The sequence below is a fragment of the Archocentrus centrarchus genome, chromosome 14, assembly GCF_007364275.1.
Source record: "Archocentrus centrarchus isolate MPI-CPG fArcCen1 chromosome 14, fArcCen1, whole genome shotgun sequence".
NCBI lineage: Eukaryota > Metazoa > Chordata > Actinopteri > Cichliformes > Cichlidae > Archocentrus > Archocentrus centrarchus.
In genome coordinates this window covers 5,089,665-5,108,671 of record NC_044359.1, presented here as the reverse complement: position 1 = coordinate 5,108,671, position 19,007 = coordinate 5,089,665, and the positions used below count along the sequence as shown (strand labels likewise).

Here is a 19,007-nt window from a genome sequence, read left to right as displayed (position 1 = left end):
CAACCCCCTCTTTAAAAAAAAAAAAAACACCACCCATCTCCCCTCCTCCTGGGCTGCAGCCAGGTGAGAGCTGCTCACATTCCTGCTCCTTCTGCAGCCAGGTGTGAGCTCATTAACACCGCAAAGGAGGAGCTCTGCAGGAGTCATGAATAACCAAAATCATCAACTGAAAAAGAAACGCTGCAGCTTCAACATCTGCTCTGCAAATCTTACCCTGTGAGGGAAAGGAGAAACTAAGAGGCAGGAATTTAAGGAGCCATGTTACAGTTCCTATTTCCTTATCTAACTTACAACACGTCCCGTCTTGTACCTCAGCTGGTTCAATGAGAACTCCGAGCATACAATCAGCAGATAAAAGTGCTCTGCTAACGTCAGCTAACAGGCTCCAAAGCTAATTAGCACATGAAACAGCATGTAAGCATCATTCTGTCACCTTTGTCTGCTGCTGTGGTCTTTTAATACCACTAACAACATGCTGTCTGCCCGGCAACCAGCCCAAGGAGTCCCGAAGAATCACAAACCTTCAAGGAATTTTGTCTCTTTGCAGTCATACCACTATTCACGGCTCCAAACTACTCCATCTGTGTTCCAAAAAAACATACACACAGGAACCGTTGAGCATTAAGCTCCAATAAAATGATCAGTGTGGCTGTTCTCCCAGGTGTTAGAATAAAGTTTCAGTCACAGAAGCCTAGAGACTGGGTAGGAACCACATGGATGCTATGGAAAAGAGTTATTCTCCAGCCAGTTGTTGAGTGGTTGCTGGATGAAACTGGTTGTAATGAGATATTCAGTGCTGCACTGAAAAACTTTTTCATGCTAGCTGATTGCTGTGGTCACCTGTAGTCTGCATGGAAGATGCCAACTTCTGCAAGTCCTTGTCAACTACTCGCTGAGCCGTAGTGAAAAGTGAAAGTGCGACGTAAACTGGAGGCAGAACGTTCTGCCTTACTGCTGCCACCAAGACATTTCAAAAGGCACAACATTTACTTTGAAAGTAAACTTTTGATTTATGGTTTGTGTCAGGTTATGGTTGGCAAGGGCTTTCAGAAAAGTGTTTGCAGATAAATTGGCATCTTGCATGCAAACTACAGGTGACCAGAGCAATCTGGCAGGGACCAAAGCAATTCCAAGCAGGTTTTTAGCACAGAACCATTTCCCTTTGTGACTGATTTCATCTCACAACAGCTGGCAACCTCCAACAAGCACCCACCAACAGTGTTTTCCATGCGGTCACTGACTGGTCTCAACGCCTGTTTCCTCTTGGGAACTATGAAAAGGTTCCTGCAGTCTGAAAGCGCCCGTGCAAGTTGGGAACTTCTCTCTGCAGTAGCTGGTGAAGCTCCATGTAAGCACACAAATATTAAAAAGCTTTTACCAATGGGAGCTCCAGAGTGAGCACAGGCAAAAGCAGCACCTTCATCTAAACCCAACAGAGTATTTCCAGCACTGACTCAGATTTCCTGATGTGAACTACATGTGAGAAAGGACAACTTGGAACAACGTCCAGACTTGATTTCTGAAATTTTATTTTCCCGGGAGTTTAAAAATGTTAAAAGCGGAAAAGTCCCTTTTTTCCTTTCAAACAATTAAAAAAAAAAAAAAAGTATACATTTTACTTTTTACAACAAAATGGGACAACTAAACTTGATTTCTGTTGAATTTTAAAGTTCTAAGTTTCTAAAACAACTTAGAAGTGACAGAAAAGAGAGGGTAATACAGCAGATATTACAGCAGTCCAATGATTGTTCTCTGTATGTCCGTGGATCCATTACAGATAGGAGCGATGCTAGCAGTTAATTCTATTAACTTCTAATGCCACTGTAAACAAATAAAGGCAGACAGGATTCAAATGACAGGTATTTGAATGCAAATGTCATTTCAGGTGTAATTATTACTGGGAAGGAGGTAGAAATTACTCACATGCACTCCAGACTGGATTAAAAATCAAAAGACTCCACATACCCAACTAGCACATCTCCCACCTTAACTAATCATCACGTTTCTGCCCCTCTTATTACAATTATACATTTTCCTGACAACTTAACAGGTCTAACTGATCTTTAAAGATTCAACTTTTTAATGAAACTTAAGTTAAAAAAAACAAAAAAACAACTCATTTTAAAAGCAGCTAGAGCCATAAAGAAGCAGTTTTCTGCATCATCATCTGTGTCTACGGTGGAATATCTCAGCTTAAAATGTGGAAAATTTGGTTGCAGACAAGTCACAGGATTTACATTTGGATAATGCATTAGCCTCATTCCCAGAGGTTTCGTTTTATAATGTGGAGGCTGAGCTGCAGCCTGCATGTGAACTGTGTTAATCAAAAACACATCTGATCGTCTCTCTTTCTTTCTCCTCTGACATCTGTTCATTTTTTTTAACCCAGCACTTGTATATAACCACCGCTCCTGCCTTCAGACAGACACGAGAGCATTAATTAAGCTGATCATGAAATAATATCGGGCCACAGAGGGCTGCGAGCAGATGGAAAATAACATTAATGTTTGCTCCTGAATGCTCCTTTATTTTAGCAGGAGCGAAGAAGAACGTTACATCGAGATGGTTTTATCAGTATGAGGAGACGCCGTCTGAAGGTCAACCTGTTTAGATTAAAAAAGAAAGAATGAAGACAGTGTTCCTGTGACAAGGTTATTAATGGATGTTTAAAGCATTTCCCAGATTATATGAGGGGGACGTTCACTCTGCAGGACTTTACTGCTTTTTCTCAGCAGTAATGGCTCTACTGCTGTGTTCTCTCCATTAGAAGCTGGAGGAGACTAAAGACAAAAATTAGTCAATAACTAGAATATTAAATGAAGCCATGGAAAAATTTACCCCAACATACACAACGGTACATAAAGGTGAGTTTTTAATTAATGTTTTCCAGCGATTTAGTATTCAGAATATCTGTGCACTTTCAAGGAAAGCTTCTCCAGGACAGGGATGGATGGATATATCAGAAAATTATTTGACCCAGCTGTAATTACAGCTCGAAGATGAGCCTGGTGTCAAAATGTAGGTAAAAGCAGACCTTCATTTTGTTCTGAGCAGCCACCTATCCTATAGCGATAGGATTTAAAATGTTTACCAGAGTGCACTTTTTGAAGCCTTCTCCAGTGAATAATCAGAAAACATATCAAATATCCACTGTACCAGTGCTCGTTAATGTTCACAGACATGAAACTGCAGCAGTTTATTGAAACTAGATCCCATGATGCTGATCCTCAAAGGTGGGTGAACAAAAACAGATTTTGGCTTCAGATTGTGACACTGGAGAGGGAGAAAATTTGATTTGGTTGCAGTTTTTAAACAGAGCTTTTATTTGTTTTTAAGTCCTGTTAAGTTTCATGTGGAGCTCCTATCTTTATGAAGGTATCAGGACTCAAAAGTGCTGGAAAAAACAAAAAAAACAAGTGCCACCCCTTTCTACTTCAAGCGGGTCAGATGGGATCTTTAATTTATATGGGATGACCCAAAAAGCAGTATAACTCTTCAGGTTAACAGGTAACAAGGTAGAGATTTCCAGCAGCCAGCTGTTATTAAATCCCAGAGAAAATGAGCAGAGGCAGGTTTGCTTACAAGCATCAACAGCATCACTATAAAGTTGCAGAGTTTTTAAAATATCTTGGAGTCTCCTATCAGAAGGTGGTGGAGACCAAAAATGCTGAAAAGTTAAATCCATCGGAGGCTGGTGGGAACCAGACACCGAGATAAACGACTAATACAGAACGAGCGAAGGTTGATCAGGTTAGCAGCTAAAATCTGGTTGGTCCAGACCAAAAACAAACGAGAAACAAAAAGCTGGAGTTGGTAGACGAGAAACACTGCAAGTTTAAATCCATAAATCACAGAAAAGCACAGAAGAAGAAAAAGGCTGTCACGACCTCAAACAGCAAAAGCGATTTAAGGCTGTGGATATACCTGCACTTTATTTAAATTAAACTGATTGGCAGATGACTCACCTCGCCGTGCTCCCTGGTCCGGCCCTTCGGCGTGTCCTCGGGTAGGAAGTAGAGTCTGGCACTGGCCAGCAGGTGGTGTCGGGTCTGGTCCTCCCACAGTAAGGTCACCTGAAGCACAAGAAGAGCAGGCCATCCTTTAGTTTTTCGGCACTGTCCTCTCACCCTTCCTGTTCAGTCTGTACACCTCAGATTTCAGGTACAATTCAGACCATTGCCACCTACAGAAGTTCTCAGATGATACGGCCATCATCGGATGCGTATCAGATGGGAACGACCAGGAATACAGGGGGGTCATCAGTGACTTTGTCGGCTGGTGTGAGAACAACGCACTCCAAATCAACGCCAGCAAGACGAAGGAGATGATCATAGACTTCAGGAGGAAGCCACCCCCTACAGCACTGGTGAACATCCAGGGAAAGGACATTGAGACAGTGGTCTCCTACAAATACCTGGGTGTTCATCTCAATAACAAGCTGGACTGGAGTACAAACACAGACGTCCTGTATAAGAAGGGCCAGAGTCGACTCCACCTGCTGAGGAGACTGAGGTCCTTTGGTGTCTGCAGGACTCTGTTAAAGACTTTTTATGACTCAGTGGTAGCATCTGCCCTTTTCTACGCAGTGGCCTGCTGGGGGGGTGGATGCACCGAAAGGGACAGGAGCAGGATCGACAAACTGGTGCGGAGGTCTAGCTCTGTGTTGGGATGTCCTCTGGAGTCTGTGATGGTGGTGGGTGAGAGGAGGATGTTAGCAAAGCTGACATCCATCATGAACAACCCCCATCACCCTCTTCATGAGACCGTGGGTGAGCTGAGCAGCTCCTTCAGTCAGAGACTGAAACATCCTCGCTGCAGGAAGGAGCGCTTTCGCAGGTCATTCATCCCAACAGTAGTTAGACTGTATAACACATCATAATGTCTTGAGTCACTTGGACACTTTACCTACACTGCCATCACTTTATCCATACAGTCAGATACATTTTATTTATTACACTCACCCATATAATGCATACCGTGTATGCTGTGTACCTTACCGGCTACAAATGTATATAATATTTTGATATCTTTATATAGTGTTTGACGTGTGTGTATATGTGTGTATATGTAAATGTGGGTATTGACACTGATATATATATTTATGTATATAGTGCTTATGTATATGTGTATAGTTTTTTGCTATTTTATTTTATTCTATTGAATTTTAGTTTTTAGTTTAGTTATTTGTTCTTACTCATCCTTTTCATTTTTTCTCTGTATTGAGCTGCTGTAATGCACAAATTTCCCCGTCGTGGGATCATTAAAGTTTTATCTTATCTTATCTTATCTTCATTGATTTAAGTGACGGATTGCATTTACATCCATGTTTTTCCAACATTTACAGAAAGGCCTCCACACTTGTCACATTTGGTGCACCAAAGGAAGCCTCAACTTAAAAGGAACTAATTTCCCTCAAGCTGCATCACACTCATCATGCTGAAGCCTTAATTATGAAAACACTCACCAGCATTTCTTGCAGCCTATCCACCATCAAGTTTATCAGTTATTACGAAAGAGCACAGCAGAGCTTGTGCCTTTTTTAATGCCACGACTGCACACATGAAGAATAAGCCCGCACGAACTCTTTGTCCTGGCGCAGACGACAGACTCGGCCAGGTCTGGAGTTAAAGACAACATTACATGAGTGTACACGGAGCTGAAATGGTCCATACTGTGCAGGTTTGGACGTCAGACGTGATTCTTAGCCAATCTTCAAGGAGGGTTTCTGTTCGGCTTCACTGAGTCACGTAGGGGGAGTCGGACTAAGCACACACACCTGTTTCACTTTCAGTCACAAACTCAACCACAGCTAACATCTGGGTAGGGGACTACTAGATTATACAGTCTATTCAAACAAGTGTAATTATTAAAATCTGCTCTTTGGTATAGCAGACAGTCAGAAATTGAGACCATTTAATGTTATTACATGAAGTCAAATCCTGCTGGAACTTTGACACAAAGCTCTAAGGAGACAGTTTTACACTCAGAGGGAGCATGCACAGCCTTATCCAAGAAAAAGAAACCAAAAGTTCTTGACATATTACAAATGACTTCATTACGTTTAGATGAGCTACTTCTTGGATCCATCAACCCTGCAGCCTGCCTACCTGTGACACCCCCACCCCCAAGCATGTCTGTGTTCGTACCTCTTGAGAAGCCGCCCCCATTTCAACAGGTCTGACTATTACACAGCATTAACAGTAAAACAAAGCAAACTGTAAGGACTCCTGCACCATTTAGAACATCAAAATCAATGTATTTTAAGACTGAGCCTTGTTGAAATTACATGTTTTACTCCTATAATACTTTTATAAACAAGCAATCATCACTTTAACAGACCGTTTCTGATACTTTTCTTTGCCACATCTCGCAGTAAAAGTGAGGCTCTTCTTTAACGCTTCTATTAAAAGCTGGTGGAGACCAAATACAGAGGCAAAAAAGCACTGAAGATTAACTAAGGTTCACCACGCTAGCAGACAGAAAATCAGATATTACCATGAAAAGTCAGGAGGACCAAAAAAAAGACAGCCCGGAAAAGTTGACGTACTTTCCTTCAAGGCATCGATTGGCTGGGTGGAAACCCGAGGGTGTGCAGAAGCTGGAAAACTTTTCGGTTAAAGCAGTTCTCCTTAACTCTCTATGCGGAAGCTTAGCAACATTAATTAAGTTAACCATTATATAACTTTACTTTGCCTTAAGAATGTGAAAGATTTTTTTTCAAGATGAAAATCGGGAAGAAAAGTAAGAAGCAGATTTTATGGCTCATGGTGGCACAAGAGGAAAAGTCAGAATCCCACTAAGACAGCAGCATTTATCCTCTGAACGAAACAGATATTGTCACAAAAATTAGAGGAAATCCAGTTAAAGTTGATCAAATCTATGCTCCTCCGCCGTTTACAGGGGGCTGCCAATGATAAGCAAGCAGGCTCAAAGGGGGAGGAGTTAAAAATGGCTTGTTTCAGAGTTGTATTTCCTGGCAGATTAACGGCCTCCTGCCTGAGCTATATTGATGTTTGACTGATGCAGTCTTAGCCTCACTATTTAAAAAGCCTTTTAGAAACAATAACCCAAAAACATTCACTTCACATCCTTCATTACCATCCATCAATATCACCATCCTAAATACAGTGTAATCTCATTACAAGAGTCCTCGCCGTCTCAGCGCACGACCTAAATCGACTAAATTTAGCCTTGCTGTGGGACTCAGTAAAACATGATATTAGTCTTCTATTGCTCATGTAGGCAGGCAGGAAGAAGAGAAGGATGGCGACCCATTTAAGGTTCGATCTGCAGCGTCAGACGTTTCATGGTCAGCGCTACTCAGCAGAACAGTCTTCAAAGCTTTCAAAGCACAGTGAAGTTTACGAGAAATCTGTGCGTCCGTCTGTGCAGCAATGCTATCCAACTGCATTATAAAAAGTGTGGCATCCCAGAGGTTTTAACTGAGCCACAGCGAGCTAAAAGTCAGGATCTCTCAGTGCCTGCTGCACCGATGACCAAGATTAAAGCTCTTTAAGCAGCTTTAATCTTGATTTTATCCTCAAGTGTTAAAAAGACAAAACGAGTGAGAGCAAAAGGGAATATCAGGAAGATACAGCACCCCCTAAAAATTAAAGGAACACTTTCTAAATCAGAGTATAGCATCAAGTCAGTTAGACTTCTGGGATACTGATATGGCCAGGTAAGTATCCGAGGGGGTTGTTAATCAGTTTCAGCTGCTTTGGTGTTTATAAAATTAGCAGGTGCACTAGAAGGGCAACAATGAGACCCCCCCCCCCCCCCAAAAAAAAGAAAAAAAAAAAGAATGGTTTTACAAGTGGAGACCCCCCCACCCCCTTTCCTCCTCCTGACTTTTGGCTAGGGTCAGTGTCACTACTGGTAGCATAAGGTGATACATGGACCCTACAGAGGTTGCACAGGTAGTCCAACTCCTCCAGGATGGCACAACAATATGTGCCACTGCCAGAAGGTTTGCTGTGTCTCCCAGCACAGTCTCAAGAGCTTGGAGGAAATTCCAGGAGACAGGCAGTTACTCAAGAAGAGCTGGACAGGGCAGTAGAAGGTCTTTAACCCATCATCGGGACCAGTATCTGCTCCTTTGTGCGAGGAGGAACAGGATAAGCTCTGTCAGAGCTACAAAATAAACTCCAGCAGCCACTGGTGTAAATATCTCTGACCAAACAATCAGAAACAGACTTCACGAGGGTGGACTGAGGGCCCGACATTCTCTAGTGGGCCCTGTGCTCACTGCCTGGCACCGTGGTATTTGCCATAGAATACTAGAACTGGTGGGTCCACCACTGGCACCCTGTGCTTTTCACAGATGACAGCAGGTTCACCCTGAGCACATGTGACAAATGTGAAAGGGTCTGAAGAAGCTGTGGAGAATGTATTGCTGCATGTAACATTGTTCAGCATGATGGGTTTGGTGGGCTGGAGAGGCATATCCATGGAGAGACGTGTAGACTTCTACATGCTAGCACACAGCACCCTGACTGCCATCAGGTATCAGAATGAAATCCTTAGGACTCACTGCCCCAGTGTAGGGTCTGACAATAAGTCCTGGGTTCCTCCTGGTGCACGACAATGCTCATGTCATGAGAGTATGCAGGCAATTCCTGGAAGATGAAGGAATTGATACCACTGACTGGCCCCCCACACTCGCCTGACCTAAATCCAATAGAACACCTCTGGGCCTTTATGATTCAGTCAATCTGACACTGCCAGGTTGCACCCTCAGACTGTCCAGGAGCTCAGTGATGCCCTGGTCCATATCTGGAAGGCGATCCCACAGGCCACCATCCATCGTCTCATGCTGCAATGAAATTTTGGCAAAACAGAACACGCTGCAGCATAATTTTTTCACTCTGATTTCACGGTGTCTTTGAATTAAGCCCTCTGTAGGTTGATTATTTTCATTTTTATTAAACGATTAGAATTTTTAAATTAGATTAAATTTATTGTCATTGCATGTGTCACAAGTACAGCGCAACGAAATGCAGATTGCATCTAACCAGAAGTGCTTGAGCAGTGACAAAAAAAAGAGCATATGATACAGTATGTACACGGGTTATATAATAGTGTCTACACAAATATATGTACAGGTTATGACTGTTTATACAGGCTGATGATAAAATTACAGTATGTACAGTTGCAGATTATGAGTGGTTATACAATTTGAACAGCGGTGCAAATGAGATGATTTACAGTGTTGACAGAATGAGCAGTCCATATACAGAGAGTGCAATAGTGCACATTAGTGCAATAAAATTTAGCGGGTTTAGTGGGTGCATGTGTGAGTAAGGTGATGGAGGGTGGGAGGTGGGGCATGAGTGCTTGTGGCATCCTTTCATTCCTCACACATTAACCAGTCCATATCAGCATAGATATCCAGCATGTTTTTTTTTTTCTTATTCAGATCTGATGTGTTTGCAAAGTCTTCCTTTAAAATTTTTGAGCATTATATTTCCCTCAGTTTCCACTGTAGCTCTGAGCTCAGAGAGAAAGTCCTTGACTTCAGATTTATGGAGGTGAGCACAGATTTGTCTAGATAAATATTCACACTCTGCAGCAGTAATCGTCACAAAGCCAACATTAACTGGAGTCCCCACAGACCCCCATGTTAAGGTATAAACATGTTTACAGCGCAGCAGTGTTTTGGATAGTTTCATAATAACGGCGCTGGGGATGAAGTTCTCATAATTCTTCTATTAAGGTTTAAAGTTTGCATTATTAGGGGCAGGGCCACACTGACTGGCAGGTGTGCCAACCTTCTTGTATTGAATCCAGACAGTTATGTGAAGCCCTGTCTGAATGAACAGCACAGAGCTGCAACTTCAGCTGCAGAGGTCACTTGATCATAAAAACCACACGTACAGAATCGCTGGTCAAATCCAACAAAAACATTTCAAACATTTGCTGTCTTTGCCCCAAAATGGGGTTTAAAAAGCTATGCTAACAATCTTAGCACACTTTCAATTGTAAAGACTGGTTGTTCCAGTCAACACATGGTGTGCCTCAGTGTTACATCAACGATTACTCCCAGTTGTTGGATGCCTTTGAAGTGAATCTGTTCTCCTCATGTGCAACTCGTTTTTACTTTTAGACACCAATAGAAAATAATCCTTATTCAACTGTACGGACCTCAGTTTATCCTGTCTGAAACCAGCTGTTTTAGCTCCTCCCCCTTCAGGACAGCTTTCTTCTGCCCTGCTGCCCCTCATAAATGCTTCTCAACATTCACCCTCTCGCAGCTCCTCGGGACACAGTAAAGCTTCAGGTCAGAAACCCAAAGCAGTGAGCTTATGACACACGAAATCTCTGTAACAGTGAGGTCACCTGCAGGAGTCAGGTGATGCTTCAAAGCGAGCAGGTATCTCACCTCAGCAACGCACACAGGATCCTGTGGCCCACAGCGGATGAAGTAAAATTCGCCGAGTTTCCACACCTGGACGGGCCCGTCGGGCTGGGCTCTGCTGCTAACCGACTTGTAGAAGGCATAGCTGCCTCGCTGGCAGGAGGGAGCACCCAACCACTGAGAGACAGAAAACAGAGACAGCGTTAATGCCATTTTCAGTCAGCCCACAGATCCGTTCTGCAGGTGGAAGTACGAGCAAATACATTTTCTGTTTAAAATGAATGTAAACTAATCAATATTTTTGTATTTCCAAGAGAAAGATGATCATTGAGAACAATACCATCTACTGCTGAGTTAATAAGATTTTATTTGAATAGCGTTTATCAATACAACTTTTGTAACACACCTTGGTAAACAAAAATAACATTTACACAAGACTGAAAAAAGAAAGTTAAAGATTAATCATTTTAAAATCAATTTAAAAAGCAGGCCATGCAAAACATGGAAATTTAAAGTTACGACAACAAAGTGGAGGTAAGCTATGAATCTCTACGACATAAAAAATATGCCAGAAGTCATATTAGTTTGATGTCCAGGGGAGAAAGAGAAACAAAAATAATTTGAATTTTTTTTCAGATTAATATTAGAGCTATTGCAGTCAATGACAGAAAGGAAAAAAGTTTTTTTTTTTTTTCCTTCAAGCAAAATGGGAAAAAAAAAAAATCCCCAAAACGTCTGATTTAACCTCAGTAATCAGTTTAACATGGATGTAAAGTGCATATTTTTGTATTTCCAAGTGAGAGACATAACAGAATGTAAATCCCACAGAGATTTAACTGGACATTTTAACCTGAATTTTTCCCCACAAAAAGCTTTAGCTCATCTAATTTCTATTTCTTTTTAAGGTTAATATTGTTTGTTGATTTTATATATATTTATATTCTTTTCTTAGTGTGAATTATTATATTTTTACTTATATTTATAATAACTGCGGCTGCTGTTACACCCAAATTTCCCCTCTGTGGGACAATAAAGGCTGTTTCTTCTTCTTCTTCTTCTTCTTCTTCTATTGTCTATATCCCAGTAAGACTTCCTGTATCATCACACTTAAGTCCAATATTTTTTAAATGTTTTAAGGACCTGTTTTCCGATAATTCATTGGAGAAAACTTCAAAAAAGTGCATTCTGGCTAAACTTTCAAGGCTCATGTCACCATATGGGATGGGTAGCTGCTCAAGATAACGGTCTCCTTTTACCTACGTTTAGTCAGCAGGCTCATCTTGACCCTTCTGCGTCAAAATAATGTTCTAATACAGTCATATTCTAACTCCTGACTGCAGCATGTGACTGTGAAAGGGAGAGATGATATTGGCATTCACGTATTCACACATCAGTGTGTTAACTTGACAGTTTTAAGTTCAAGTTGCAGAGTTTATGTTTTTGCTGTTCTCTGGTTTGTCCCAATCTAAAGCAATTTTCTCGTACCGTGGGACCACAAAGTAACGCAAAACGTAACTCAGTGCTCCACCCTCTTTTCTGGCTCAAAAAAATAAACTGACCTGAGCACAAAGAGCTGATCAAACCATTAAAAAAGAAAAAAAGAAAAAAAAAACTACGTAACCGTGCACATTTTTCTGGCAGGCCTTTTAAAGAGCTCATCGTCAGTGATGCAACTCCTGGCAGGAAAACATCACGAGCGTGGAGGAACTCCTGCAGGTTGAACTGGGTTAAACACACACTTTGGGTGCCGACTGAGACAAACATCATCAAGGCTACAAACCACCCATAATGCAACACTGCTGCTCTCTACATTCAAAATCTACACGACTGTTGTTGTTCCCATGTTTATACACGAGATGATGTGCACAATTTTCAGACTTAATTCCTTTTTAAAACAACAAAAAAAAAAAAAAAACAACTTTAAATTCAGACCCATAAATTACAAACTTCATTGCTCTTTGAAGTCAATAGATGAAGCTGAAATAATTCACTGACTTTATATTAAACTTGCCCAAATGGCTTCACATCACCCTGAATTAAATACCTCAGCAATGAAGTCAAATTCAATGTAAATGCCTACACAGAGGTCACCGTGTCCTCCCCATATTTTCAAGGGTGTGTTTGAGCCATAAATTCTGCAGAATCCACCTCTGGTGTCAACACCTCTGACAAAGCTGCACCGTCTATCCACATGTGGAAACAGCACTCAGGAGACTGACACAGTTAACATATTAAACTTCTCTGGGTACAGGAAAGGTTCAAAATGAACCCTTCAGAGAAAGAAAGTGGATTTAAAATGACATGATCTGAAATTTGTTGTCGCACACACACCTAGAGGATGCATTGATCAACATCTTCCTGCCGTTCTACTTTCCCTTTCACCTCCCTGCAGCAGCATGAAGGCCACATTTACCAGAAAGCCACCATAAAATCTGTTAATCATTCAGCATCTGTAATGTAGAGGCTGTTACGAGACTCCAAACTGTTTCCTGCTAACGGCTTCCACCATGTGGCCAAGGTAATCAAAAGATCTGAATCTGATTGGAGAACCTATTTACAGGAGCCAATATCTCTGAACTCAATAACTCATATTTTAAGTCAGGTTTATGGCATCCTCACCTAAAGTAGGTGTGCTCATTTCCAGCTCCATATTTTTATTCTTGGACCGTACTAGAACAGCTCTGCATGAGTCACCGTTGGAAATAATCTTTCTTTACACTGGTCCTTGGTGCAACCCTTCAATTTATGCTCTGTCTAAAACGAGCTGTTTTAGCACCCTTCCTCCCTTTGGCTACCAATTGTAGGTGGGCAGGGAGTCCTTTAAACACTTACAAACACCCAATCACTGGACACAATCCACTGGTTTTGCAAAATCATCCAGAATGAATGGAAGCTGCAAGCACTCAGTTTCCTGCAGTTTTTTTTAACCCCCCATTCTTGGCTCTATATGATGTCACAGAGACAGGTTATCCCTAATATGGTCATCTCAGGCTTGCAGCTATAAAATCAAAAATGTAAATTTTGTGGGGGTAAACATTTTTATTCTGGAAATGTTTTTGATAGGTTCCCAGACAACAGATAGGTAGGTTTTTTGTTAAGGGTTTAAAGGTTTCTAAAATGTTGTTCTGTGAGTATACATGACGTCACAACACCACGAGCTGCTTTACAGCATCTGAAATACTGATTGGAGGCATGAAATGAGCAAAATGTGATTGCGGAGGATTTCAGAGACTTTCAACCACCAAAACCAGCACATGGAAGTTTCTGCTGGGCTTTAACTACACATTTAACACCTAGCTATCGTTCGCAAAGGGGCGCCACGAGGGAGGATGTCCCCTTTAACTGACCAATCAACATGTCTTAGCAGAACACCAATGTTTCATGGGTAAAACAAGCAACACTGAGGGAAAAGCCTCCATCCTTTTATTTTCTTAAACTCTGATCCAGATCAGGGCTGTGGGAGGGCTGAAGCCAATCAGTCATCACAGAGCGAAAGGCGGAGTTCACCTCGGACAGGTTGCCAGTCTATCACAGGCCTGCAATGACCACGTTAGAGAAATCCCCTAATCTTTATAAAAGTTTAACAAAACAAAGTTCGCAGTGTGTGTTTTTGGTTCATGGGGATTACTCATACACACTGACCTCATTATTTGAAACTATAGCTATGTTTAATATGAACATCGACCATTGTTAACGTCTAAACAGAAAGATGGAAAACCTGAGAACATGACGCCTCCAGTCACGGTGCTCTCGCTGCAGCGTTTTGAATCAGCTGGAAGTTTTCAGAGCAGCCTGATAAGGAATTACAATAGTCCAGGCTGGAAATAACAAATGCATGGACTATTTTTCCTGTCCGAGACAGGATGTTTCTAATTTAGACAACATAACTCGGCTGAAAACTCCCTCCACATCAAGTCTCCAGATCCAGATCAGTCTGTGACATTTCCTCCAGAACATCATGTCTCCTAATTTTTCTTGCCAACCATCCATCTCACTGTGATAAATCATCCATGCAAATCTACCTACAACATTCAGATGAATCCTAACAAAGAAAAAACGCAGACGAATCTTTAGTGTGATTAAATATAGATAATATGGTCTAAATGAATGCAGAATTTCACTCTTCTGTAATTTAAAATAATCACAGCATTAGCAGCTTGATAAGCTGTTAATAAGCATTAAACATAAGCAGGTTCCCTTTCACCATTCAGAAAAGCTCTTCTTTATTTAATCTTCAGCTCAGTTTACATGAAGCTCCCTGTGTGTTTACACTCGCGGCGGATTGAGGAGCACTTGATTCGTCTTACCTCACAAGCAGCTGGTGCTCACCGTTTGTGGGTGTTTACACGGCAGAGAAACAATAAATCGAGCACACCTTGAGTGGGTTCAGACGTCTGAAAGCCAACACTGTCCCCGCTGCCAGGCGGATAATCCCGCAGCTTTGATTTCACCATTTTTATTTATTTATTTATTTATTTTTTGGTGTGAGGAGGTGTGACGCCCAGAGCTGAAACTACAAAACCCAAACACGTCGGTGAAACTGAGGGAGGCAGCTCCACTTGATCCCAGCCCCAAAAGTGACATATTAGGAGATAATACACTCCCTTTCTGCAAGTATGTGATTTCAATTATAATCTGTGCCTGTCAGGAGGACACTGTGCTGCCATTTTGGATCCTGAGACACAGCTTCAGTCAGCAGATTATGTGTTAATTCTCACAGGTTAAGGAAACTTCCACCAACATCTTCGACTCAATTCAAAACATAAATATTCATATCAAACCATTAAAAAAATTTCCATCCTGCCTTTTGGCTTCAAGTTGCTTCAGACTGAAGAACTTTTTACCCAGTAAGAAAGGAAAGACTCCAGCTCACATACATCTGATCAAAGTTTCAGTTCAGGTTTTGGACTTTAGGTCACGTTACTTTTATTAAAATCAGAGTGTGTGGTTTTGCAGAAGTGGGCTTTTGTTGTATAAATAACCATCCAACTCAAGTATTACTCTCTCCATTGATAAAGTAATCTTTAGAAAATAACAGTCAGATAGATTAACTGCCTGATACTGGGCCATAACAAATATCCTGTTGATGTGTAAGTTGTTTAATAAATATATTTAATAAATATATTGATTTATTTTATTAAAGGTCATAAAGCAAAAAAAAAAAAAAAGTTTGGGTAACAAAAAAACTCAGCGTGAAGCAGCAATTTGCAGATGTCCCCTAAACACATCAAATTAAATTTCTTGGTTTCAGTGACTTTTTTCTTCTGGAAATCTTTGTATTTTTGATAAAACAACTCAATTCTTGTATTTTTTTTTTTCATGGACTTTTATTATAGTGAGTCAGTATACATGGTGTCACAGCACAAGCTGCTTCCCAGTATCTGCCATTTTGATTTGAGGCGTGAAGCGAGCAGACGGGCAGAATTTCTGCAACTTTCAACCACCACAAACATCGGCTTCTTCCACACACAGGAGCTTCAGCTACACTCATAAAAGCTAGTTATCTTTAAGTCGCAGGAACCATCGCTGTGGTAAATCCTTAATTGACCATCAGCACGTGTTAGCAGACAGCTAAGGCAAAAAATTAATAAATAAATAAATCAGCTTCTCTGTGCCAATAACTAAAATATGTAAGTGTTGTTTTATTTCCATTCAGACACATTATCAATGCTGGATTTGCAAAAACTAAAATAAAAATTTGGACTTTTTGTGCAGAAGCAGGTGGAAATGATCATTTTAGCAATTTAGCTCCATGTTTATTTAGTACCATCTCATGAGCGCCATTAGCTAAACTGCAGCTGTTTCTGTAAAGTCGGATTACCAGGAAGTGGGATTAGCAGGATGTGGAATAGCTTTCTTGATTGTGTGAATGATTCTGGTCACCCGTCACAGGAAACCAAAGACAAATAAGGTAAATTAGCGCATCTCCAGCTATCTGCATAAAAAAATAGTTTGAGGTTTAGGCCAAAGTTTGTTTTTGTTTGTTTTCTTACACCTGATAAAAGACCTTTGTGAGGGTTAGCAGCTGATTTCAGGGTTTAAAGTAGACCTACATTTCGGTGTGGTTAGGGGGTGGGGTCGGAACTTCGATTTAATGGTTAAACTCAAGGGTTTAGAGACATTGGGAACACATTAATGTCAATGAGTGACTCAAACATGCTTGTGTCTATGTTTGTGTGTGTTTTATGCGATCTCAGAACGCGCTACTTTTGGCCCTGAAAAATATGCCCACCACATCTGAAACAGACAGGATAAAGCCAGGTGAAGAAAAGACCGACAGCCATACAGAGATTTCTGCGTCACCATTGCAGAATATGATTTTACATTCTTTGATGGCCACATATTTTCCCCTACGTGGACGAATGACATCAAAACAGACATTTCTGTCCTCTTTCACCCAGTCCTCTGGGAACACAAAAGTGCACCAGTCACATATCCAACATACCGTCCTATAAAAACAGGTGACAAACAGCAGCAATGGGTGTCTCTAATGTGTCATGGCTTCTACAGGACAGACAGCAGGTACATAATAAACAAGTATATCAACCTGCAGAAGGCGATGAAGCAGACGGTAAAAGATCTGTCAATCTTAAATGGTGACAGTTTGCTTTAAGACTGCATTCCTACTCAAACTCCAAGTCTGTGTATATTAGGCAGAGCCATGTTAGCACTCAACAGCTTCTGTTAATTCATTTTAGCACCAGCTCATTAGCGCCTGTTACCTTTAGAGACTTCTTCTTACCTCCAAATGGATCCCGTTAGCTCTACAATATCTTATAAAATTGCACAAGAGTGATTTTGTACCCCTAACTGGTGTCTTTGAAAGTAGAGATCTGAGCAGAAATGGGCAAAAATGGGCAAGCAGCAAATCCACAACAATTTCTGGGAGTTTTTACCTAAAAAAAAAAAAAAAAAAAGAAAAAACATGCAACTTGGTATGAATTTCCATTTCCTGCATTAATTGTGATTTATTGTATATGTTTCACCTTAGTATTCTCCAATGCTGGGATATTTTCCCGAGTGAGCTATAAGAAACAAGCTCGAATTTAACGGTTTGGGGGATTTACTTTCTGTCATCTTCTCTATAAGCTGACAAGTCATTTCAGCTCTAGTTTGAGCACATTTCCCTTCAGATAAGGCTTCAAAAACAGCATCAAAAAGATCACAAAGGACTGGAGGGTTCATGAAAGCATGAGCGCATTTAAAGATTACTTCTATATTGTTGTAGCCGTCAGCAAATCCCATAAAAACAAACAAACAAACAAACAAATCCAACAACGTATGTGTCTGTTTCTCAACACTTTCAAAGTGTTTGTGTGCTTCTCAGCTCTACTGGTTTCTGAAGATGTAAATCTTTAAAACAGCAGGATGATAAAATTAAAGGAAAATGCACACATGCTGTTTTATGTAGAAGCAGCAGACATGCTGATCTAGATTTTATAGCACTACATGGAAAATACTGCAGCCATTTAAAAAAACAAAAAAAAAAAACAAGACAAATGCTGCTGTTTACTGATACTGAATCCATCATACAGCCTCCACCGCTCTGATCTCCTGCTCAGAGCTACAGGCCAGGAAGAAAAAGAAAAAACTACAACAGCTTTGAATGAAACCTCATATGCAGACCCACAGCTCGAGCATGAAAGCTGCAAACGATCTGAAATATTCAGAAAATATTTCTCCCTAACACAAACCCAGAAACAAGGCTGTCAATTATTTCATTTGATCAGATATTAAATAATCTCCAGTTGTTTTAACAACAAATTTTCAACATCCAGTATTAAAATAGCCATTAACATTTCCTATTTAATCAGAAACCCAAAAATATTCTCTACAGCTGCAACAATTATGTTATTGATCCACGTATATGCCTCCACACTATATATTACATATACATACATAGACTGATAATGTGTGTATTTTTTCCCAGGTTAAAATACCAAATCTTTACCTGGTACAAGCCTTCCCCAGATATCAGGATGACACTGAAATACTGTTGCCTTTTTATCTGAATCATCATTATGGTCGAGACTGAAATCTCAGTACTAAATAAATGTTGGATCAGCATTAAAATACTGATGAAACTCAACAGTGTGATGACAATGATGCTGGAATAACAGTTGTTCATAGTTGTCATCATCTATTTATAACTGACCAGGTGACAATAATAAGGTTGGAAAGTCACTAATTTACAGTTATAGCCTATGTTAATTTACATTACTGCACTCCACAGGTAAATATTCACTTATTTTATAACATTTTCCTTCTGAGAAATTAATTTTTTACCCAGTTATAGTTTGTGTATAGTGTCAAACACTGTATGCACTGATAGATACTAGAGATTTGTGAATGTCAGAGTGGTCACTATTAGACATTTCTAAAATGTCATTAACTGTCATTAACTTACTAAGGTTACTGATAATTTAGGGTTATGCTAGGTAAGTAGAAAACCCAAATCTATGGTCCTTTTATATTTTTCATAGGTTGTATTTACTTTTTAAAAAGTATTTTTTCCACACAAGTACTTGTACTTCTACTGAGGTACAGAATGTCAGTACTTTTGCCACCTCTGTTTAAAATTAAACCATAACATTGTTGAGATGCATTGCATATAAGTAATGTTTGTGAACACATCGGCCGTGGCATTTCT

The 19,007-nt window shown here is 40.5% G+C and overlaps 1 protein-coding gene across 3 annotated transcripts in view; it reads right to left on the bottom strand.

Annotated features, from left to right (window-relative positions):
- Nucleotides 1–19,007, bottom strand: part of LOC115792498 (AT-rich interactive domain-containing protein 5B) — a 51,726-nt gene that overhangs the window by 20,317 nt on the left and 12,402 nt on the right. For all 3 annotated transcript variants that reach the window (XM_030747055.1, XM_030747057.1, XM_030747056.1), the window contains exons 2-3: nt 10,382–10,534; nt 3,966–4,073 (exon numbers count right to left, since the gene is read on the bottom strand). In XM_030747055.1, the coding sequence (XP_030602915.1) occupies nt 3,966–4,073; nt 10,382–10,534 (261 nt within the window). The remainder of the gene's footprint in view (nt 1–3,965; nt 4,074–10,381; nt 10,535–19,007) is intronic.